We start from the raw sequence: 23,849 nt of genomic DNA on the forward strand, positions 1-23,849 counted from the left end.
TCATGGCGGCATAACTCATGGCAGAACGAAGTACCACACACGGCCACTGGAACCAGCGCTCGTCGACGTCCACGTCCGCGTCCACATCAGCTCAGGCTCAGGCTGTTGAACTTGGCCCTGAACGCACAGCGCCTTCCTCGTCCTACACATCCCCATCCTCGCCCCGCTCGTCCTTGTCGCTATCACAAGCACAGTCCAAGTCCCAGTCCCAGTCACTACCCGACTCGACGCAGACGACCTCCTCCTCGAACGCGATCTCCTCCCACTCCTCCGTTCCCAACCCGTACGGGCAACAGCATCCGCACGCAGGCGCTGCGACTGATCAAGGTCAAGCCGCGGCTATAGGAAGTAGAAGAACCGCGCCTGGTCCAAACATCAATTATACAAACCCGCTAGGCTCAACCCGACGAGCTCCTTCCTCTTCCCCCTCCTCCTCCTCCTCGTCCCTCACCTCCTTCCCGTTGTCCTCTGCTGCTGCTGCTGCTGCCACAACCGCAGCAATCGACTCCAATAGACCACCAAGGTACATATGAATTTACTTCCCTATATATTCTCTGGCACCTCCTTTACGACCGCACCGCTTGTACCCCTCTTGTCACCTCGAGGTAGGGAGACATCACAAGCCTGCTCAGGCACGCGTCCGTTATTACCCCCCTCCCATGTAGTATCCTTGCCATCAAGCAGCCTACATCTCCTTCATCCCTGGTTGTCCTTCATGTGTGGAATTGTCAAGAGCCTTCTCAGCCCCCCCCCCCCCCCCCAAAACAAAAAAGCACATTCTCGATCCAGTCCACTTCAGACCTGTTCCCCCTCTGCCAGATTGCAACCCTTCAGATCCAAGAAGGAGTCTCGGGGTAGTCTCTTGTCTCTGCCAGGGATCAGCCCCAGTTTATCAGGCAATTTTCGAGATCAGATCGACTTGTGGTTGGTGGTTGTGCTTGCTGAGACTGGTGACTACTTCTGGGCTCGACCTTCCGTCATCCAGCAGGGACCTGCTGGGGTTTGGGGAATTTTGGGGCCATCAACCTCCACCACATAAACCAGCACCACCAAACAGCAACTACAACCACACACACAAACACAAGCACCGACTTTATCAGCTCCTACCCACCAACACCAACACCAATACTCACTGCCAACTAAGCCTCCACCTCTGTGGTGGTTCCGCTTTGAGACCCAACCCCTCCAGCGATAACGTCAATCAGTTGGCCATCTTCGTTTACATTCGCCCATCTTCTACGTTGCCATTCTTTCTGTCTTCCCAATCTCGTCACGACACCTTCTCTCTGATCTCTTTCCCCCATTAACACGGCTGCCTGTTCCACGGACAGTCACAAGTCTTCCATCGAATGATGAGACCAGTGGGCACATTTACTCATGTCTTCTACTAGGCCAACCACTCGTTCTTCGGCTCGTCAGGCAGCCAGGTCCTCTCGTGCTGCCGGTGCATCTTCGGCTACCCCACCAGAACCTCCTGCTACCTCTGCTCCCGCTGAGTCGTCGACGAAGAAACGAAAGCCCAGTGATAACACGAGTTTGGAGGACGTTACCGAGCACAACCCCTCCGGACGCCGTACTAAGCGAGCAAAGGCGTCCGAGCAGCCCCAGCCAGCTCCAGTCCCAGCGGTCCCATCTCAGGCTCAGCAGCCGGCGTACTCTCTTAGAAAGAGGAAGGGCAAACAAGCAACAACTATGTCAAGTCCAGAGTAAGGATATCCACCAGGCTTGTCTCTTTTCTTTTGGGGGAGGAGTTGTATTTTCCCTGAAGGGGCCCCCCAGGGGGGGATCTTCCTTTATATTCCGAGCAGGAGAGCTAACTTTCCTTGCTAGGTCTGCTGCAGGTCCATCGATACCACCTCCAGACAGTGCAACTTCTGCCTCGTCCAGTCGGAAGTCCAGCCGCAACAAGAAAAATGCTTCAGGTGAGCTCCAGGAGCCCAAGGGCAAATTCATGGCCACATTCTCTAATATCGCCCCCTCTTCCACAGCTGCAGCCTCCACGTCTTCTTCGAGGCGGCCTCGGAGGAGGTCCAACAACCCAGACGAAGACACACCCATGACCGGCACCGACGACAATGAGAAGACGTCTGCTTCTCGCCCTCCTCCGCCACCCAACGAGGACTACCATGGCGAAGATAGTGATGGCCAGGAGGATGATTCGTCACGCCGCCGCTATCCAGATGAGGACGATGGCGATGATGGCGACGATGACGACGTGTTTGGCGGGTTCGGCCCCCCTGGCGGCCTATCATCCACGCTCGCAGCCTTGACAGGCATGATGTCGGGCATGAACGCCCGCCTGCGAGATATCCTGTCCAATCTGCGTCAGAAGGATGACCCAACGTTGCACCTGGTGGCGTTGAATGAGCTGTCTGAGATCCTTCTGATCTCCAATGAGGATAACCTCCAGGGTCACTTCTCGACAGACTCTTTCGTCCGAGAGCTCGTCTCCCTAATGAAGCCTGACGAATTCACAGAAGCTAACCCTGAGACTATGCTGCTAGCCTGCCGCTGTCTAGCCAATCTGATGGAGGCCCTGCCTTCCAGCGTGACTAACGTTGTCTACGCGGGTGCCGTGCCCGTCTTGTGTGAGAAATTGAGGGACATTCAATTCATTGACCTGGCTGAGCAGGCCCTGAGCACTCTCGAAAAGGTATCCGCCGAGTATCCTTCCTCCATTGTGAAGGAGGGCGGCCTCGCCGCCTGTCTGGAGTATCTCGACTTCTTCCCCATCAGTACTCAGCGCACGGCCGTGACGACTGCTGCAAACTGTTGCCGTAACCTGCCACACGACTATTTCAATGTCGTCAAGGATGCCGTGCGAATTCTCCGAGACGTGCTCAAGAACAATGATCCGCGTGTCGTGGAGCAAGCCTCAATCTGTGTCTCTCGCATCGTCGATACCTGGCGCCACACTCCCAGCAAGTTGGAAGCCCTGGTCAGCGAAGATCTCCTCTCGTCTATCTTGCGGCTCCTCATGCCGGGCAGTACCAACCTCATCGGACCCAGCATCCACACCCAGTTCCTGCGCGTCTTAGCATCCACGGCCAAGGCGAGTCCCCGGTTGTCCGTGGAGCTGATGAAGATGAATGTGGTCGAGACACTATACCAGGTGCTGACAGGCGTCTCTCCGCCTGATGGGACTGATGATGTCGCTTCGAAGCTTGACAGCGTGCTCATCATGCAAGCACTCATTCATCGACCCAGGGAACAAATCATCGAGGCTCTCAATGTTGTGTGTGAGCTCTTGCCTAAGCTTCCGGCCGGGGCGGCCGACCCGACCAAGGGCGGCTTCACAGATCCCGCTGCCGGCGAAGGGAACATCGGTTCATCACCGCCACGCCGGAGGTCCTCAGACGAGAAGCGCGTTCAACTGCTGGAAGGTTGCAAGAATGAAGTGCGACGCTTCGCGTTGATCCTTTTCCCGACCCTCACAGACGCCTTCTCTAGCACCGTCAACGTTACTGTGCGTCAAAAGGTCCTGTTGGCTCAGCTTAAGATGCTGTACAATCTGGACGTCGACATCCTCACGGAAGCCTTGGCGCCAGTGCCGTACGCATCCTTCCTGGCGTCTATTGTGTCTCAGAAAGATGACCTTACACTGGTCGCAGCAGCCCTGGACGCTACCGATCTCTTGATGAGCAGACTCGGCAGTATCTACCAATACCAGCTCTACAGGGAAGGCGTCATCACGGAAATCGCCAGGTTGGCTAACGAGACAGAGTCTGATGCCAAGACGGTTACGAGCGGAATGCAGCGCTTGTCTCGACGCTCCTCGGCGGGATCCGCGGACCATTCATCCTCGGGAGACTCTCTAGATGGAGATGATGCTCACGAACATGACGATGAGGATGATGAAGATGACGATGAGCCATCTCACCACTCCTCGGATGGGGAGCGTGACGAGGACAATGACGATGAAGAGGACGATGAGAGTGAGCACGGAGCGCCACCTCGGGCTCTATCCGGGTCACCTGGCAGTTCTGGCGGCTCGACGATGTCTATTGACGCCCCGCCCCCGCCACCACCATTCACCGAGAACCAGCTTCTGCGGTCCAGGATTCACGCGTCGGCGAAGGATTTTTTGGAGGACCATGAGACGGAGAAGAATGCCAAATCCATGAAGAAGAAGGCTGTCAAGATTCTGAGCGACTTGTCTAAATTGGCTGGCGACATCGAGACCTTCTACCTCCGTCCGACTACCTCTCCTAGCGCTGCGAGCGGGACTGGCAAGAAGCTCTTCACGAAGTTGGCCAGCTATTTTGACTCTGATCTCTTCGAGAGCGCAACAAGTGCAGAGCTGCTGGACTCGGGCATCGTCCGCATCCTGGAGCAGGTGTTCAGCAACCCTGACGAAGACCTGGCAATGGCAGCTCAGGCCGCCTTCATCGAGGTGTTCATGGGATACACTGTCAAGTCCAAACCGAAGACGGCTACCGCCGATTCCCCTGCTACCCCCTTCAGCATGATGGTACACAAGCTCCAGGACCTCCTCAGCCGCTCTGAGCACTTTGAGGTCTTCACAGTTTCGAGCAACTCCCACGGGGACAATCACCGCAGCAACCCCGCATCGATGTTGGCCAAGCAGATTCGTCTCAAGCTCACTGCTGATGACGACTCCGACATTCCACGCGTGTACAGGAATATCATGGTGTCCATTCATGCGATCGCGACCTTCAAGTCTCTAGAAGACTACCTACGACCTCGGATCAGCTTGTCCGACCGTCCTCGACCCTCGAGAGGGGGTCGTGACGGTCTTTCCAGGGCACTGGCAGCAATGGCAGGAGGAGCGTTCCCATTCGGTGCAGGTCCTCCAGGTGGATCCGCCCGCCTCCCTTCACGCCTCCCGCCACACATGGGCGCTGCTACTCCCCCGCCCCTGGTGCCACCTGCGGCATCAAGCTCTCGGTCTTCACGCAAAGCGAAGGCTCGGACCAACTCGACAGCTGACACGCCAAGCACCCCGGAAGCTGCCTCGTCTGCATCTGCAGCTAAGGTTGTGTTGCGACGGTCAAGTCGACGTAATGCTGTAGCGAACGACCCACCACAGCCAAGTCGCCCCCCGCCCGAAGATGAGGATGATCTCGAGGACGCGCTCGAGTGTGCGGACGAGAAACACATCGAAGAAGATGAAGACTCGGGGGATCACAGTGCTCTGGATGCCATTCTTGATGAGGAGATGGATGATGCTCCTACGCCAGACCCCTCCGCTGTCAATCTCGAAGTTACCGGCAACAAAATCACCGCACGAAAGGAAGATGGTACCCGCGTCCCTACACCATCCTCGATCAGTGGTAGCAGCAGTTTGGCCCACCGCTCCAGCCTGCTTGCAAACGCTCTGATGAACTCGCCTTCGGCTTCTTCATCTCGGCCCATGTCTTATGCTGCTGCGATCCAGTCCATTCCCCAAGACTGGCACCTGGAGTTCAGTCACCAAGGCAAGGTTGTCGGCAACGAGACGACTATTTACCGTGCTGTCCAGAAGATGGGCTCCGGGGATTTCTCCATCCGCAATGTCTGGGCACAGACGCACGAGATCAAGATCCGTCGCGTCTCGGGTCCGCCACCAGCTGAGGCGCTGTCCTCTGTTTCGACTTCAAGTGATGATCACGAGTCCAGTGACGGAAACGGACCTGCTTCCCTTGCCAAACACCCAACGACCGCCTCCATTCTGCGACTGCTTAAAATTCTGCACAACCTCAATGCCAACATCGACGATGTGATTGTCGAGAATAAGGCTACCTTGAAACTGAATATTGAGCCCTTGTCGCAGTTCGTCAATACCAAGCTTACAGCCAAACTCAATCGACAGCTGGAGGAACCGTTGATCGTCGCCAGCAACTGCTTGCCAAGCTGGAGCGAGGACCTGGCTCGTCTGTATCCTTTCCTCTTCCCTTTCGAGACGAGACACCTGTTCTTGCAGTCGACCTCATTCGGTTATGCCCGGTCCATGAATCGTTGGCAAAACGCGCAGCCACAAGATGACCCCCGTCGGGGCCGCGATGACCGTCCGTTCCTGGGGCGCCTCCAGCGGCAGAAGGTGCGTATCTCGCGTTCAAAGATTCTCGAGTCGGCCCTGAAGGTTATGGATCTGTATGGTAGCTCTCAGAGCATCCTGGAGGTTGAATATTTTGAGGAGGTTGGCACTGGTCTCGGCCCCACCCTGGAATTCTACTCTACGGTGTCCAAGGAGTTCGCGACCAAGAGGCTGAAGATGTGGCGGGACGCCGATGGCTCACACGCCGACCCCGATGAGTATGTATCTGCGCCCAATGGTCTCTTCCCTCGGCCTTACGGGGAGGATGGGTTCTCGAGTACCAGCGGAGAGCGTATTCTACAGCTCTTTAGAACCCTGGGCAAGTTTGTGGCGAGATCAATGATCGATTCTCGTATCATTGACATCAACCTGAACCCCATCTTCTTCCGTATTGGAGACGAGTCCTCAGGCATCAAGCCATCACTGGGAGCTATGAAGCTTGTTGACCCGGTACTCGCCCGTTCACTGGTCCTCGTCAAGAAGTTTGCGTTGGCCAAGAAGGAGATCGCCGAAGACCCCAACCGCAACGCAACGCAAAAGGTCAATGATATCCAGGAGATCACCATCGACCATGGTGTCCGGATTGAGGATTTATCTCTGGACTTCACTTTGCCTGGCTATGCCGACATCGAGCTCGTGCCGAACGGATCACAAGTCATGTTGACCATTGACAATGTCGATCAGTACCTTGACCGGGTGATCGACATGACACTCGGGAGCGGTGTCCGGCGACAAGTGGATGCTTTCCGCACTGGTTTCTCTCAGGTATTCCCCTATCAAGCCCTCAGCGCCTTTACTCCCGAGGAGTTGTGCACTCTTTTCGGCCGCGTTGACGAGGATTGGTCACTTGCCAGTAAGTCTCGCCCCCCCCCCCCCCGGGATTGCACTCAAAACTACGTGACTGACACAGATCGCAGCTCTTATGGATTCTGTCAAGGCAGACCACGGTTTCAACATGGACAGCAAGAGCGTGCGAAACTTGCTGCAAACGATGAGCGAGTTCAACCCACCACAACGACGAGACTTCCTCCAATTCACCACCGGCAGTCCCAAGCTACCAATTGGAGGTGAGTACCTACGTGGTTTTTGTAACTCAACAGGTGCACAGAGCTAACAATAGTATAGGTTTCAAGAGTCTGACGCCCATGTTTACGGTTGTATGCAAGCCCAGCGAGGGTCCTTACAGCTCGGACGACTATCTGCCCAGTGTGATGACCTGCGTCAATTACCTGAAGCTGCCCGACTATACGGACATCAACGTTCTGAAGAAGCAGCTCTACACTGCCATGAGAGAGGGCCAAGGTGCCTTCCACCTCTCATGAGTGCATCAGTTTATAAAGCACCATCACATTCACAAATTGCTCCCCCCCTGCTATGGCATTGGCACTAGACGGTTTCGCGGAGGGCTGTACCTGTGGTCTTCCATCCCTAACCTCTGTGTTGGGTTTGATGATGACTTGCAAGGCAATGGGAGGAGGTCTTTGTCTGTCGTATTTCTTCTTTTTCTTCTCTTTTTTTGGGTGGGTCAACAGCACGCACTGGAACACAGGAGAAACCGGTTCCATGAAAACCCAGGGCCAATGAGGTTTATTGTGTTTAAAACTTTATCCTTTGTGTCTTGAGCCGTTGGCGAGGGAGTAAAATTACATGGTGATGGGGGACAGCGGCGTACATCGCAATTACGTTGGTCAATCCAGGTTGAATTTGCGAAGATATTGGCCGGCGCTCTGATAGTTCTATTACATTATTTCTTGAATGTCTAGGGCTGAACTGTTAACACAGCGTCTATAATAGATTTTGCGGAGTATTCTGATGTGAGCGACACCTAAGAGTCCATACTTCTCAGTACTTAGTAATCAGTTTTTCTGTGTCACGGTTGCATGTTTACATAAGCGAGCTGATGTCATTTTGGTGGCAGGGGCTTGGCCACCGCTATAGTGGTCTTTATTAGGGGCCTCTAGGCGAACGCGTCTCAAGTCGCGTATGTTAGTTGCCCCTGCCAGCGCATGGTCCACCATTGCGGCTGGCACTGGCAGTGATGACCTGGGTGTCCTTTCCCCCACACCAACCTCCCTATTCATAACCTTGTCATGTCTGCCTAGAACAAATTATGGTAGAAGGCCCCTTTTGGCCCAAGACTCATCCACGCAACCGCCAAAGACCAACAACGCGCTCCGCAAAAGTATAAGTGGAAGATGGCACCGACGACGCGTTCCACACGCGCCTCGAAAGAAACCACTGTCGCGAACGACTCCGGCCTGAACGACGATGTAGATACCATCCCCTCCACGTCGACGACGTTGGAGATGAGGGCAAATAAAAAGAGTACCGGCAGGAGCAATAACGATAAGGTCTACCGCAAGGCGCCATCTGCACCCGAACCTGAACAGGTGAAGTTTCCCGCGAGGCGGAAGACAATACGGCAGAAGAAGGCGACGAGACAGAGCCTGCCTGCGTCGTTGACAAGGACGTCGTCATCTACGGCAAGGAATGAGAGGAGGATACGGAAGGAGAAGGGCGACGATCCGAAACAGTCGACTCTCACGCAAATTGGGTGGGTGCCGAGTTCCTTCCCGGACGACATGTTGGACGACGATGATAATGATGACGAACCGGGTGCGAGGTTGTTGGTGGATTTGACAGGGTTAAGTGGCGATGAAGAGGAAGAGTGGAATGGCTTCGAATCGTCTCTTGAGCCCTTTGCAAAGAACAAGATGCCGGGGAAGGACAAACATACCAAGAAGCCCAACAAGGGACGCAAGAGGAGGAAGACGACCGGTGATCTCGAGCTAGAGCGTGAGGAAGACGAAGAACAGGAGGAAGAGGTTCGGTCGAGCTCGAGATTCTACACGCAGACTCTAACGCAGATGCCCTCTTGGAGGCAGTCTGAGGAGGGTGGCGATGGTGGTCATCTCTTGGGGATGGTGGAAGCTGATCCAGACGGTGAACCTGACAACATCAGCACCCGTCTCGGTGCAGAGATAGGAGACGGAGCCGATGGCTACAGCACTTCCCCTTGGTCGAAGAAGAGGAAACGACCCTCACCGCCTCCTATCCAAGCTGAGCTCATGCAAAACCAACAGAAGCAAGCTGTTTCCCCATCACAACAAAGCACCACCTCTGCCCCCGCGCCGGCAACGCCGCGCGCCCAGCGCCTCATCCGCGCCGAAATCCCTTCCTCGCAACCCTCGCCCTTCACCCCAAACCTGGAAATAAGCCGTCGGTACTGGTCACCTCTGAACCTCCAGAGACAAGGCGTAGAGCGCACACCGCTGAAGGAGAAGTCGACCAATGTTGAGGAGCCGACGCCGAGTGCCAATGGGCGTGTGCCACCTCAACTTCGGAAGGAAAGGAGTGAGGTGCCGGACTCTTGGAGCACAGTCAATGGTGGATTGGGGTCGAGTCCTGTTAGGGCATCTGACTCAAGCCAGATTCAGAGAGTCAAGCGGACGCCATTGAAGGAGATTCACTTTGCGGACGTTAGCCTTGAATTAGGTGAGCACGGTGCTGAGACGGAGGGCCAGGAGGGAGGTGCACCCTCGCAAGTCTCGTCGAGACCTGAGGAAGAGGTAATTTTGGACTCGGATGAGGAGTTCCAGATTTTTGATGATGGTGATCACGATGTACAAGACGAGCCCCAGCCAGCAGGCACGCCTGAGCCAGTTGTTCGGCTATCTGACCAGCTTATTGGAGAAATTCGCACACCCACACGAGCCCCACGCTCATCTGGTCAGGTCATCGACGATGCAGGTGTGCAGGATGCCGAGACTGTTAATCAGCCAACACCGGGGAACACCGCACGACAGACAGCGCCGCTTCAGGAAATACACAGCAGTCCAGCCGAGGAGTACTCTGCAGAGGTCGCAGACGTCGGTGCTGAACACAGACCCTTGAAGGAGCATATATCAAGTAGTCTACCGAGCAAGAGTCCATCTCGGCCTCCTGTTGTTGAAGTCGTTGCGTCCGGGACAACGCCCACATCTCCCGTTCGCAAAAGTGCAGCTAAAAAGCCGCCTTCACGTCTTGGCTTGCATCGACCATCTACTCCCGAGCCTCCTGTTGAGGACGAAGACGAGACGGAACCCGAGACACCGACTCACCGACGTCGACGACCTAGTAGTTCCAGCGCCGTTGAGAAGGAGACGCCGTTGTCTTCGCCGCAGAAGACCTCACCAGCGATGCCCCCGGTCTCTCAACTCGGCTACAGGTCTCAAGCCTTCGAGTCTCAACGTGTTCCCTTCGAGATTATCCGCCAGATGGCCCCGCAGACTGACCGTTCAGACGTGATCATGTCAATCCACCCGGAGCACGTTGAAGAGATTGTTGACGGCGCCAAGACGCACGAGTTCCGCAACTTCCGCCTCCACCAGGTCGCGCGGATCTGGATCTACATCACTCATCCCGTTTGCGAACTCAAGTATATGGCCGTCATCAGCGGGTACAAGCTTCCCGGCGAGATTTCAGCGGATGACCCTGGTGTTGGTAACAAGGCATTCAACGAGGGCAAGGGCAGCAAGTACGCGTATGAGCTGCTGCAGGTGTACCAGCTGAACAACCCAGTGTCATTGAATCGGATGAAGGAGAACGGCTGGGTTGAGCAAGCACCCCAGAAGTTCAAGTACGTGCCGCCCGCGGTGCTTGGCCAGCTGATGGGAAACCTGAGGTGTGCACTCTTTGAGGAACGTGAGCATGAGGCCGAGGAAGATGCAGAGGGAGATGCCAACGAGGGCGGAGCGACGATCAGCCAAGAGTTGGCTCAGCAGCTGAGGAGCGACATCGAGGGAGCAACACAGCTGGTGAGGGGGTTGCCCTCTTCACCCCAGGACCGATCGCAGCCTCACGAGGACATGAAAGAGCATAACATGGATGCCACTGTTCAGTCCAGTCAGGATGCAGCGGGCGGGGGCCATATTACCTCGACGCCCCCCCGCCGTGTGCCTGGTTCTCAGAGGCAGGTCGTCTCCGCTGAGCTCGAAGCACCTCTGAGCCGTTCGCAGGGGAGCGATGATCAGATCGACGACAGTCCGCCCGCGGTGGTAAGACACGTGGAATACGAATTGCAACAAGTTGTCGAATCAACTGTTCGCCCCTCACAGGCAACTACAGCCAGCGCAGTAAGCCAGTCTCAGCGCATACTCTCCCAGCAAGCCGGCACGCAGAATTACACCCCCGCAAGACGGCCACATATGGAGGGATCAAGCAGTCTGCCCAGCTTGCCTGAAGATATCATGTTCGTGGATGACAGTCCAGTCCAGGCGCGGACTGCTGGGGAGAAGAGTGATCTTCATACCCAGTCGTCTCTGGGACTGGGCATGTTATTGCGGTCGTCGCAGGGTGTTGGACTCGGGGCCATCGGGGATGAGGAGGATAGTCTCATGGACGACTCGAGGATTCGACTGCCACCTACCCAGGGTGAGGTGGTCTGGGATTCTGAAGGAGAGGAGTGAGTAGATGCCAGTCTTGTGCTGTAGCATAGGTGTTCGAAAGGAATACGGGATTTATTTTCCAGAGAAGAGTATCCCTCACAAGCCATAGCATGATGATGCTATGTAATTCACGTTGAGGCCTTCGCGAAGCAAAGCATATACTCTCTGTCAAACCAGTCAAAATTCACATCTGATGGCTACAGTGGAGACTCGTCTCACGTCTCACGAGCTTTCATGGTTCAGGACGCCTTGAGGTTGCTGCAGATACTATGTAGTACTTACTACCCCTGGTGATCTTCAAGCCTCCGGCGTCATCTAACGAAGTTCTAGCGCTTTCAATGCCGATGAACATATTAATAGTGCCGTGGCTCCACCCAAGGCTTGACAACGACGCATCACGTATTTTTATGAACCAGTCAGCTATTGATCAGCACAAATCTTTGGGCAGTGTGACAAACGTAAACCAAATTTGAGAGGTGCAAGACATGGAAGAAGAAGAGAAGAAAAGAATAGAAAACAGGTTCGCGAGGCGAGGATCGTCCTGTTAGATCCACCAATTATGTGGTAATAGTGGCTTGTTTACGAGGAGAGAGGGGGCAGGGGGCTTGGGAGTGTATACAATAGGAAGACGTGGTTCCAAACTTCAAGCATAGAGCTTACAGGCCCCTGGTCAGGCTTTTCTTCAGGCCCTGCTCACGGCACGGCTACTACCATAGGGTGCATAGTACTTAAGCGGTAGTGTGTAAAACAACTTACTGTTAGTATGACCTCATCCTGCTGCTCCACACCCCTGGACGCGGGTTCGTCATAGCCCGCCCGACCGTTACAGCTCAGACGTGGGCAGAATGAATATAGCCTGGGGAAGGAACACAGTCGACAGCTTGTCAACCCCTGACGTGGATTGTTGTTTTCTTCTTTCCCTCCTCATGACCGTCTTAGTTCATTCTTTATTTCCTGCACAGGAAATAGTTTCAGTCATTTATTTTCCCAGGGCAGACATAAGCATCCATCCTTGTATTTGTCGACCTCGCGCTGTGCCTAGATTTTGAAGTAGAGCCCTCTTCAAACCATTCCCCAACACCCTTCCTCTCCCAAGACGAGAGAGAGAGAGAGAGAGAGAGAGAGAGAGAGAGAGAGAGAGAGAGAGAGAGAGAGAGAGAGAGAGAGAGAGAGAGAGAGAGAGAGAGAGAGAGAGAGAGAGAGAATGTCCAGTACCAACCAAGAGAATTTTGACGACGAGGCAGCAAGCAGGTCCCACACCAAGCCGCGGTCGGGAGGACACCCCATCCCCACCATCCAGGGCTACAGGGAGCACAGGCGACAGCTCCAGGACCAGCTGCAGGAGACCGAGGAGGCGCAGGAGGGGCCTGAGGATGAGTCCAGGCCGCGGCGGGCGTACGACTCGGTCAAAAAGATCTTCAAGGGGGAGGATGAGACACAGCACAGCCATGAGCCCTACCCGGCTGCGAACAGGCACTATGTCGTGAGCCCCGGTCAGGAGGGGCAGGTGGGCGGCGGACGGCAGACAGATGATGGTAGTGGTGGTTCTGCTGCTGCTGGACAGGAAAATCATGGGCCTAATTCTGTGGAGGACGGATTGAGACAGGATACTGAGCAGCAAGGCGGTAAGGATAAGGAGGAGGAGCAGCAACAGAATGCCCAATACGAACGGGACACCCAGCAGAAACAAGACGCTCAGCAGCAGCAGCAGCAAGGAGATGATAAGGATGGTCAACAGGCAGAGAAATCCGCCACCGAACACGTCGCCTCCACGACCGATCCCAAGGCGAAACGCAAGGCGATGAAGAAGGCTTCTCGCAATACAGGCGGGCGCGAAGTCACAGATCCAGTCACACACCTACCGCTAGTCATTCACGATCAGACGGACAAGGATCTCAACTCGGCGCCAGAGAATGAGCCTGAGCCAGGCGAGCATCATACCACCGCCACGGGCCCGCAAGGAGCGAGCAAGCCGGACGAGCAGCTAAGGGAAGAACAGGAGATGGCCCAGCGCGGGTTCAACGGTATCCAGAGGCTATTCCCACCGCCCGAATTCGGCAATCTCAAGAAGGAGCTTGCGGGAGCCTACGAGAAAGCCGTGACCGCTGGGCTCACCGTGATTGCTGTTGCTGCCGCGGGACCGTTTCTCTTGGCATCATTGTCGGGCCAGGACCGCTGGATTCCATCAATCTCGACCATCATCAGCATCTTGTTCCTCGTCGCCGTGACGCTTGGCACAGCATGGGGCATGGGCCAATGGTTGTCCAAGAGGGTCGCTGACATTGTCGATGATGAGACCTGGGAGACTTCACGACGCGAGGAGGAAGCCATCCTCGACTCGGACACAGAGCTACCAGAGTCAGTGCAGTGGTTCAACAGCCTCCTCGCCTCGATCTGGCCGCTCGTCAACCCGGATCTGTTCTCATCATTGATCGACGAGATTGAGGATATCATGCAGGCCTCTCTGCCCAAGGTGGTCAAGATGGTGAGCATCGATGATATGGGCCAGGGAAACCAGAGCCTACGCATTCTAGGTGTCCGATGGCTGCCCTCGGGTGCGGCCAGTCAGAGTGTCGGGCCTGGTGGAAAGCTAGAACGCTCAGAAAAGAAGGGACAAAGTGACCGGACGGACCCTGAGAGCGGCCAGGTGCAGGATACAGAGGAGGATAGGGAAAAGAATCTGGAGAACGGTGGCGATCAGGGAAAAGATGGCAAGCAGGGGCAGGACAAGCAGGAAGAGCAGGCCGAGATCGCGATCCGTGAAGGCATGGAGGCTGAGGAGGGCGACTTTGTCAACCTCGAGATGGCGCTGGCATATCGCAGCCGCACATCGGGTAAGAACATCAAAGAAAAGTCAAAGAATGCCCATCTTTACCTCAAGTTCTACTCGGTTGGCGGCGTTGCTCTGCCGGTTTGGGTCGAGGTCAGAGGCTTCATTGCTACTCTCCGCCTCAGGCTGCAACTAACGGTAAGTTTGAACAACCCATACAAGCATCGATCTATACTGTATGAGGCTGAGAACTGAACTGATCGATTTGTGTGTGTCCAGCCCGATCCTCCATTCGTCAGCCTCTGCACCCTGACATTCCTCGGACAACCCAAGGCCTCCATGGCATGCGTTCCACTGTCGAAGCATGCCCCGAACTTGATGGATGTCCCCATGATCTCGTCCTTTGTCCAGTCCGCCATCGATGCAGCACTGGCCGAATACGTGGCCCCCAAGAGCCTGACTCTCAACCTCAAAGATATGCTTATGGGCGAAGACTTCAAGAAGGACACGGGCAGCCGTGGCGTCGTCCTGGTTTTCATCAAGTCCGCCCACGGGTTCAAGCAGGGCGATGGCGGGGTTGGCCCCGCACAAGGGTCCAGCGACGCATATTGTACTGTGAGCTGGGGAAAGTTTGGCAAGACTGTTGCGTCCACCCGCATTATCCCTGAATCGCAGGATCCCGAGTGGCACGAGTATGCCGCAATTCTGGTGACGGCAGAAGAGCTCAACGCCGGTGAGAGATTGCGCCTACAGCTCTGGGACTCGGACAAGTGGACGGCAGATGACGATCTTGGGCGGGTCGAGGTCGACCTGAAGGAGCTGATGCATAACCCGGAGACGCACAATAAGATGGTAGATCGCGAGGACCGCTTCACCGGCCAGGATCCTGATGAGAAGATCCCTGGCTCCCTCCAGTGGTCTGTAGGGTACTTTGCCAAAGTCAGGATCACAGAGCAGCAGCTCCAGAAGCAGACCGTCGACGAGAACATCCGCACCAGAGACCAGCTCCGACAGCATGTCTCTGAGCTGGCCGCCAACAAGCTGCGAGAAGCTGGCAAGCGCTCCGACGACGATGACGAGCTGCACCAGCAACGCGTCCAGGACTACGGAGAAATCGAGGACAACATGATCATCTCTGCGCCGCCAAGCCAGGAACACGTGTCTGGTATCCTCTCGGTACAGATCCACAACATTACCGGCCTCGAGATCCAAAACCTCCAGAAGCAAGACAAGGGCAACGATGACGACACCGACGGCGACGGCGAGACAGAGACAGGCGACGACATGCCGGACAGCTACTGCAACATCATCCTCAACCACAAGAAGATCTACCGCACTCGCACCAAGCCCAAGAACTCCAAGCCCTTCTTCAACGCGGGCACCGAACGCTTCGTCCGTGACTGGCGCACAACGGATATCTTCATTGCCGTGCGCGATGCCCGAGAGCGCGAGAACGACCCTCTGATCGGCATGATCTACCTGCCGCTGCAGAAGGTCTTCGCCGAGAAGAGCCAGGTTGTCGACGTGTACCCTCTCGTGGGCGGGGTCGGCTACGGGCGCGCGAGGATCAGCATGGTCTGGCGCAGCGTTGAACTCAAGCTACCGCGGAACCTGCTGGGGTGGGACTACGGCACGCTCGAGATCCGCGGCGCCATACGTGCCAAGTCTGGGGGACTGCCAGACAAGCTCCTCGGAAACAGGATCAAGATCCGCACCGACCTGGGCAAGACCAAGGTATACAGCAACAGTGATAGCACTTGGTCACTCGGCAAGCGCGAGAACCGCGAGGGCGAGAGCGCGTTCCTCCCGGTGCGCAAGCGGTACGCCTCGGCGCTCGTCCTGGAGTTCCGCGAGAGCGTGCTCGGCCCGGACAAGAGCCCTGCGTTTGCGGTGCTCTGGCTGCAGGAGCTCGTCGACGAGGAGAGCGAAGTGAGGACGCTGAAGGTGTGGAAGGGCGGCAAGGACCGGCTGGGACGGGCACAGAAGAACTATGACTACCGCGGGCTCGACGAGGGCGAGCAGCCGCTGGGGGAGGTAGAGCTGGAGCTCAAGTTCTGGCGGGGACTGTCTGGGTATCACAAGCACTTTGCGTCCCGCAGCAAGACGGGCAATATGAGGGATGTGATGGAGTGTCTTGATACGATCACAGATGAGAACCTCACCAAGGACGACGACGATAAGGACGGCGTCGTGACGGATGAGGAGGACTCGTCTTCTGATGAAGATGGGGATCGCAATGATGGAGGGGACAAGAATGTAAAGAGACGGGGAAGCGGTGATAAGGAGGCCAAGAAGAAGCTGAAGGTACACACCAACGACGACTCTTCCTCGGATGACTCCAGCTTCGGGTCGGATGATGAGCAGCAGGATTCAAGCAAGCCCCACTCCACCCTGTCCCTACACAACCTCAAGAAGCTGGGCAAGGCACCCAAGAAGATCCTGCACAACCCCGTCCAGGGCACCGCCTCCGCGGCGCTGGATGTCGTGGCACCGGGCCACAACGACGAGAACGACGGATCCAGGGGCCTCGGAAACAGCCTGCGGGACTACAAGGACCATCACAAACAGCTGCACCGCAAGCACAGGGGCATCATGCAGTGGCGGGTGGCGAGGGAGGCTGATCATCTCGGAGGCAAGCTGAGCAACCTGAAGGATAATGTCAGTGGGCTGTTCCATCATGGTGATAAGGAGGCCGGTGTGGAGACTGAGATATAATATCTGGTAAATCCGAGTAGGGCATAGCGGAGGGCTAATTATTGTTGAGGGACTCATGAGAGCTCTTTTCTTTCTGTCTTGGGAAGGGGGAATGATAAAACTTGAACTTTTCTCAGCCATCGCTTAGTTTCGCAGAAGCACAAGGACTTCGCTTCAACATAAAACTATATCCTCTGGTGCAATGAACCTGACCGGATAGCCCCTCAGTATCATCTGTAAGCTCACCGCCCACGATATCACGTGCGCGCAGCAGATAGAGCATCCCGCCAAGCCAGTTGAAGCCTCGTAATTTGGTCCTCGCACATTTACCATGTTTGCTTACGTATGTGAAAAGAATCACATGGAAAGATATAAGATTTATACATCCATGGATGCTATCATTAATAATGCAGACCTCCTTTCTTTTCTCCTCAGCGAGAGCCTCAGCGACGTTAGGGTTTGGCTTGCAGAGCCAGCGCAGTCTGGACAGCAGGCCTGGCTATGATCCTTCTTATACTATGCGTAAAAGTTGAGATACTCACTCTCCGGCACGATTGCTCCAGCCGACTCAGCAGAGGTGAAGGTGAGCATGTTGCTTCAAAAAGGTGAAGGCGATGTCGGCGTAGATGCTGTGGCAACACACACACACACACACACACACACACACACACACACACACACACACACACACACACGCACGCACAAGGAAACATAAAAACGAAAAATAGACTGTCAGCCATGGTGTACTCACTTCGAATAAAATCCTGTCTCTCTGTCTTGACTCTAAAGAGGGAGTGAAGGAAGACAAGAGGTGTGGCGGCCGAGAAAGGGAAAGAAAAACAGGACGTGCCACTTCTCACCGACAAAGTACTTGACTACGCCTTGCCCTTGATATCCTCAATTTGTTGCTTTGACAGAGACCAGAACATCGTCTGACGTTTGATTGACGCTTTGAGCAATATGTCCTGTTGCGAAGGCCGAAAAGCCATAAGGCAGCTAGGAATACTGAATGTACAGATGGCCCCTTTGCTTGTTAGTGATCAATTACTTCCTAGTGGTGTTGGGCAAAGTAACTAGAACGGCATGGAATTTCAAACAAATAACTCCTTCCAACTACTATGCCGCAGATACGAAAAGTTAGACAACCCCTTTCTTCTGCGTTACAACGTAGACCAGACTGATATTGGTCTTGAGCTGATTCCCTGACCGCCATAATGTGAATGCCGACCTGTCAGTCTGGCAAAGCAGGTAGACAAACTGGACTGAATTATTGACACCGGGTTGAAGCGCTTGAAATAATCACACGGTCCGAAATGACTGTCCTCACATATTAGTCTGTTCTGTGTATTGGTAGCATACATACGACAGAGAAATGTGGTTTTCGCTTTGTGGACCTGGCTTTGGAGAAGTGCCAAAGAAGGTCACTCGGTGAGAATCAGATTCTAGTGAAAGCTCTGGAGCTTATTGCTATTTGAGTAGTCAGCGGATCGAGTCTTGACTGCCTTGTAAGACACCGCATACTAGACATCTAAACGATTGATTAGCCGACAGCCAAAGACTCATGTTCTATACCTGGACGCATCACCAGTACTGAGTCATGGGACAAGCATCAAGAGAAAGATAGCGAGAAGAAATCAAGAGTTGGTCCAGTTTAGCTTGCTCTAGTAAAAGCCACCTTCCACCGCCCCTACTCAAGTCAAGTCATGCCAGAAACCCCTTACAACTCCTGGACTCGTGGAGCGATGCATGCTCAACAAGGGTAGGTGGGGAGAGGAGCAGACCCTCTGATCATAAAAACCCATAGATGAGGGAGAAACATGCATGTATACTTGTACAAGGTCATCTATTTCCCCTTTCCAAGCCTCAAATGCACAATCCGGCCAGCCCATATCATTTCCCTCCCTTGGCGCCCCCCACCCCCACCCCCCTTCGGTGTGGTTTATACCTTACAAAAGTGAAGAGCCCGTCAGAAATAGCAGCGTGTCCAAGTGATTAATCCTTGAAGAGGCAGCAGCAGCAGTAGTATTTCGGGAGGCCTTCGGTATCATCAATTTGTTTCGCCGTTTCATTGCTCGTCAGTGTATCCTACAAATAGTGAGAACAAAGGAAATATTGCCGGATTCGTCCGTTAGGTGCTGTCGTGATTTGGTCAAGGACCGAGAATTGTGTGTTCAGTAGGGGTAGCCGTTGCCGTTGCGGCTGTGGTCCTCGAAGTACGGGTGGTTACAGGCCATCTTGGCAGAAAGGCGACCTGCTGGGTCGTACACCAACATGGCCTCCAGCAGGTCTAAACCATGATGATCAAGGTTCTGACACAGAGGCTTTTCGTCACGGGACCACTTGGGGAAGGAGGATTTGAAGTCTGGGTAGCTCGTGACGCCAGGCCAACACTCCTCCGTAGGGGTGCCGAGGACTCTGTTAGACGTTGTTGTTAGCCAAGGGCATCGCAGTGTATACCACACACGAAATGTAGTGAGCATGTCAAAGAAGAAATGTAAACAGCAAGACTCACCTGAAGATCTTGAAAATCTCATCAATCTCAGAGTCACCAGGGAACAGGGCCTTGCGTGTGCACATCTCGGCGAAAATGCATCCCACTGACCACATGTCGACACCGGTAGAGTATTGCCTGCCACCTAGCAGGATCTCGGGCGCCCGGTACCACAGGGTCACAACCTCGTGAGTGTATGTGCGCAGGGGAACACCAAAGGCACGCGCAAGACCGAAATCAGCCAGCTTCAGGTTGCCCTCCTTGTCGATCAGCAGGTTCTGGGGCTTCAGGTCGCGGTGCAGCACGCGGTGGGAGTGGCAGAACCTGACGCCGTGGCAGAGCTGGCTCATGAACTTCTTGATGATCTGGGATCCAAGGCCTAGGTTCGCGAGCTCGTCGCTTGTGCCCTCGGGCAGCGCACGACCCCTGCCGCCGTCCGCCACGGGCAGGGCCTCCATGTACTTCTTGAGGTCGAGATCGAGGAATTCGCAGACGAGATAGAGCTTGTGGCTGTCGGCATGGACGATGTTGAGCAGACGAACGATGTTGGGGTCTCTCATCTCCTTGAGCAGGGAGATCTCTCGGATGGCGGTGGAAGGAACGCCTTCATCTTCGGCTTCGAGTCTGATCTTCTTGAGGGCAACGATGCGGTTGTCGTGGAGAAGGTCCCGGGCCTTGTAGACCACGCCATATGTGCCTGCGCAGTGCCGTCAGCCTCGATGATGTACAACCAGTAGTCCAGTTCAAGGTGACTGACCCTCTCCAACCTTCTCCAGCTTTTGGTAGTTTTCCATCTTGACGTTGGAAGGCCTGTTTAGATCATCTGTCAGTCAAGGATATCCAGGTGCTTTCCAAACCAAAATATCTTGTGTGGCAGAAATGAGTGAGGAAGCGCTTGCCTGGAAAGCAGATGTTGAGCAAGCTTCTGCTGTGCCTAACGGCTAGACTGTAGTGGTGGTGGTATGTGGCGTGAGCTGTCGCGTAGTGCCTTGAATCGCACAAGGTAATAGTCTGGCAAAATGTGTTGAAGTAATTAGCGGTTGCAGTGGAGACAAGCCACGATGATAGTCTTGTTGTAAACTGTGAAGTCTGCTTGAGCTGCTACCGGCTATTGGTGGTACGTGGCAGCATTGAAGGGGCCACTCGCTGGGAGAGATGGGCCGAGGACGAAAGAGCAGCGAAAGGATGCTTTGGGACCCTGTACCTTTCTATTGCCCCGTCAGGACCTGTTGCTGCTGTTATTTTTGTTCCAATCTGGCTGTCGTGGTTGTGTGTTGTATGGATGCCCCTCCTTTTGCAACAAGATACCCCTCGATTGTCTAGGCTCGATCGCCTCGAAAAAAGAAAAAAAAAAGGAGCGAAACTTGACTTGGTGCACGAGAGGTCACCTGCACCGCACCGCTGTGGTTGTTGGGATCCGAAGCGTTTGGGATCGGTGGCCGTGTCGAGTGGGTGGTGTCGACACTCGGGTCGAGGTTGATGTGTTGTTGTTGTTGTTGTTGTTGTTGTTGTTGCAAAAAGGGATGATTCGGCGGGCAAACAAAGACGCGATCGAAAGCTGGTTTACTTTCTAGACGCGTCGGACGGCCTGGGGCCTTTGGGAGGGCGAGAGTCCCTGTTTAGTTGTCTCCAGGGGGATGGTGGGGCTAGAGCAGCCACTGTTTTTATCGATAAGAGCGTCTTGATAACCCTAGCCTATCACCCATGTACCGTAAACTAAGTACGTACTAAGTCTTGAACTTTGATTCAAGTACTTTCCTTTGAAGGTGACTTCTTGCCATGCGTATTACATGGCTGAGACGAACAGAGATCACCAAAACCTCACCGTCCACACAGATTCACCTGCTCGCTTGTTTTAAGACGGAACGCAGGAATACTCCTATTACCACCAACAAGAACCTTGAATACAATATCGACGTGTGAAACGCCGCGAAGAGTGAAAGTCTAGAGATTTCCCAGAGGTCCACAAGAAACACCACAGTTGCGCCCGGATTTTACTTTGAAGACTACAGACCTCTGCAGCAAGCCGCTCTGGGTTGTGAGCATAATTTTTTTTTTTTTTTATTTTTTTTTTGGAGGAGCAGGACAGGATGACGGTCGATCTCAGCACGCTGGATGCTCACGAGCAGCCCTCAGATCACATGAGGGCAATATGGAAAGGCTACTCAAAGACAGACAAGTTGGAGTTGCTCAAAGGCGATGCAATCGACGATTTAGCAGTGCCAGAGAAGGCCTCCGAATTTAAAAAAGCAGGCACCATCCCGGCTGAGAAAATAAAAACAGCCTTAACTCATCTCGCCGGAGACGACCCATCCTCAGCCCAGGTGGATGAAGATGCCATTGTCTATTACCATCCTATATTGCCAGGTGAGTAGAAGCTTTTCACAATGAGACCACACGGATATGTACCTTGTACACTGTCAAACTGACATTGCCTTCAGGGCTTCTCATCGTTCCTAACCTCATACCACCAAGGATCCAGAGGACTTTGCTGTCCCGTCTCATTCACAGAGACCTCAGTCAACCTCACAACCAGACAAACATGCATCTACATTACGACCTGCCCTACCCAAAACACGACATGACAGATGAGCCCGTATCATTCTTCACCTATCCGCCGGACTCAGACACCAAGTTTATCCCCAAAGATCCTTGCGTGCACAAGCCCCTCTCCATCAAGCAGGTCATGGAGCGGAAGCTGCACTGGATCACACTGGGGGGCCAGTACGACTGGACAAATCGTGTGTATCCAGGCGAGAGGCCTCCCGAGTTCCCTCGTGATGTCGCGGGCCTGCTTGAGACACTGTTTCCCGAGACGTTGGCCCAGGCGGCCATTGTGAACTTCTACACGCCGGGAGACACTATGATGATGCACCGGGATGTGTCCGAGGAGACGGACAAGGGACTGGTGAGCCTGAGTATGGGATGTGACGCGCTCTTCAGTAAGTTTATTCCTACATAAAATTGCCCCTCCAAGTCGTAAGACTAAGACGTTGGCCATAGTGATTGCACCTAATGATGTCGGCAAGATGTCAGAAGAAGACCGTCCTGGCCATGGCGAAAAGGAGCATCTACTGCTGCGGATCAGATCAGGCGATGCTATCTACATGACGCAGGAAGCCCGCTACGCATGGCACGGCGTACCTAAGGTGCTGAAAGGGACATGTCCCGACTATCTCGAGGACTGGCCGGCCGAAGACGGCAAGTATGAGGAGTGGCAGGGCTGGATGAAGAACAAGAGAATCAACTTGAACGTGAGGCAGATGAGGGACTGTTGAGCGCCCACTGGAAGCGGTCGAACCTCCGAACTGGACCTTTGCGATTAAGGAGAGGTAGGAACCGCAACAAGTCCCAGAGACACGAGTGACATGCGGTCAACCATACATAGGAACAGCCGAATCATGGAACCCCTGTGGCCGTCTAATGCGACATGCGAAGTCTTTTCAGCCTACCGAGACCCATCTGCTCTCACGTATCCTCCTACGTCAACGTCTCGGAACCTAAGCGCAGTATCATGGCGAACTTTGAGCCACGATCATCGTCACCTTTGCGCCCTTTCCCACGACGTAGAGCGTGTTTCTCAGGCTCAATGTCGAACGTCTCGTATTGCGAAGAAACAGCCTGTCCCACTCACGTGGCTATCATCATGTCTCGAAGCAATTTCCAAGTCACCCAAGATACCCACCACCCATTCATACGGCAGCACACAAGCCGCATGCGAAACGTCTCAGACATCCATCATCCTCATCTCCTCCCACTCCGGGTTCTATGCCTTACTCATCATAGAGGCCGTGCATGACATCACCAGAGGCCACAGAGCAGGACACTTGATGACGGATAGCTGTGAAGGGGCCGAGACCCAGCGACCACCCCCCCCCCCCCCCCGGGGTTTTCACCTCCAGGCTTCCTCCGTCCCTCTCCCCTCCCTCGCCCCTACCCTCCCGGGGCATACACAAAGACAGACATATACATGCACAGACCACAGCTCCAGATCAGGTATCATCTTTGTAGCCGTCAAGCTGTGGCGTAGCTGCTACCGAAGGGCCAAAAAGGGTTCCCTCTCGATCCCCAAAGAGGAGATCCTCGAGCAAGAGAAGCATGCAACAGAGGCATCGTAACCTCTCGGGTCTCACAAAGTTCTCGCCCACCCACCCATCTCATCCTGCATGAAGTACAGCCATCATTCACTCAAATCAGCCATGGACTCGGAAAAGACCGAATGATGACAAGAGAGAAAAAAGGAACGCTCATGCACGTCACCCCCGGGGTCTTCTCGATATATTAATCCTGCGGGCGAAAAAGAAAAGCTACCGTCCAAATTCCTATCACTCTTCCGCCCCCCCCCCCCTCCGACACTTGTGCACGCCCCGGATTTCACTGTCATCCTTCTCTAAGCCTCTCATGCACCTGTTCTGGTCGTGAGCATCGTTT

General features: G+C 54.5%; 5 protein-coding genes across 5 annotated transcripts; 4 read left to right on the top strand and 1 right to left on the bottom strand.

Annotated features, from left to right (window-relative positions):
• Positions 1-2,056: 2,056 nt before the first annotated feature.
• M406DRAFT_266412 (uncharacterized protein) lies at positions 2,057-7,359 on the top strand (the record flags this gene model as incomplete). Its single annotated transcript, XM_040917799.1, has 3 exons — positions 2,057-6,890; positions 6,955-7,104; positions 7,163-7,359. The coding sequence occupies 3 exons, from the start codon at positions 2,057-2,059 to the stop codon at positions 7,357-7,359; spliced, it is 5,181 nt and encodes a 1,726-aa protein (XP_040772744.1).
• Positions 7,360-10,299: 2,940 nt separating this feature from the next.
• M406DRAFT_234271 (uncharacterized protein) lies at positions 10,300-10,590 on the top strand (the record flags this gene model as incomplete). Its single annotated transcript, XM_040915977.1, has 1 exon — positions 10,300-10,590. A coding segment is annotated over one exon (291 nt), but the record flags the coding sequence as incomplete, so codon positions are not given.
• A 2,077-nt stretch (positions 10,591-12,667) lies between these two features.
• On the top strand, positions 12,668-16,948 carry M406DRAFT_50127 (uncharacterized protein; the record flags this gene model as incomplete). The annotated part of the gene is made up of 6 exons (XM_040924407.1): positions 12,668-12,868; positions 13,094-14,110; positions 14,207-14,431; positions 14,513-16,443; positions 16,507-16,626; positions 16,756-16,948. 6 exons carry the CDS (start codon positions 12,668-12,670, stop codon positions 16,946-16,948), a joined length of 3,687 nt encoding a protein of 1,228 aa, XP_040772746.1.
• A 2,150-nt stretch (positions 16,949-19,098) lies between these two features.
• On the bottom strand, positions 19,099-20,212 carry M406DRAFT_49758 (uncharacterized protein; the record flags this gene model as incomplete). The annotated part of the gene is made up of 3 exons (XM_040924400.1): positions 19,099-19,342; positions 19,440-20,115; positions 20,176-20,212. 3 exons carry the CDS (start codon positions 20,210-20,212, stop codon positions 19,099-19,101), a joined length of 957 nt encoding a protein of 318 aa, XP_040772747.1.
• Positions 20,213-21,693: 1,481 nt separating this feature from the next.
• M406DRAFT_358091 (uncharacterized protein) lies at positions 21,694-22,862 on the top strand. Its single transcript, XM_040923789.1, has 3 exons — positions 21,694-21,785; positions 21,860-22,360; positions 22,422-22,862. The coding sequence occupies exons 2-3, from the start codon at positions 21,961-21,963 to the stop codon at positions 22,694-22,696; spliced, it is 675 nt and encodes a 224-aa protein (XP_040772748.1). The 5' UTR covers positions 21,694-21,785; positions 21,860-21,960; the 3' UTR covers positions 22,697-22,862.
• Positions 22,863-23,849: the final 987 nt, after the last annotated feature.

This window comes from Cryphonectria parasitica (assembly GCF_011745365.1).
Source record: "Cryphonectria parasitica EP155 unplaced genomic scaffold M406scaffold_8, whole genome shotgun sequence".
Lineage (NCBI taxonomy): Eukaryota > Fungi > Ascomycota > Sordariomycetes > Diaporthales > Cryphonectriaceae > Cryphonectria > Cryphonectria parasitica.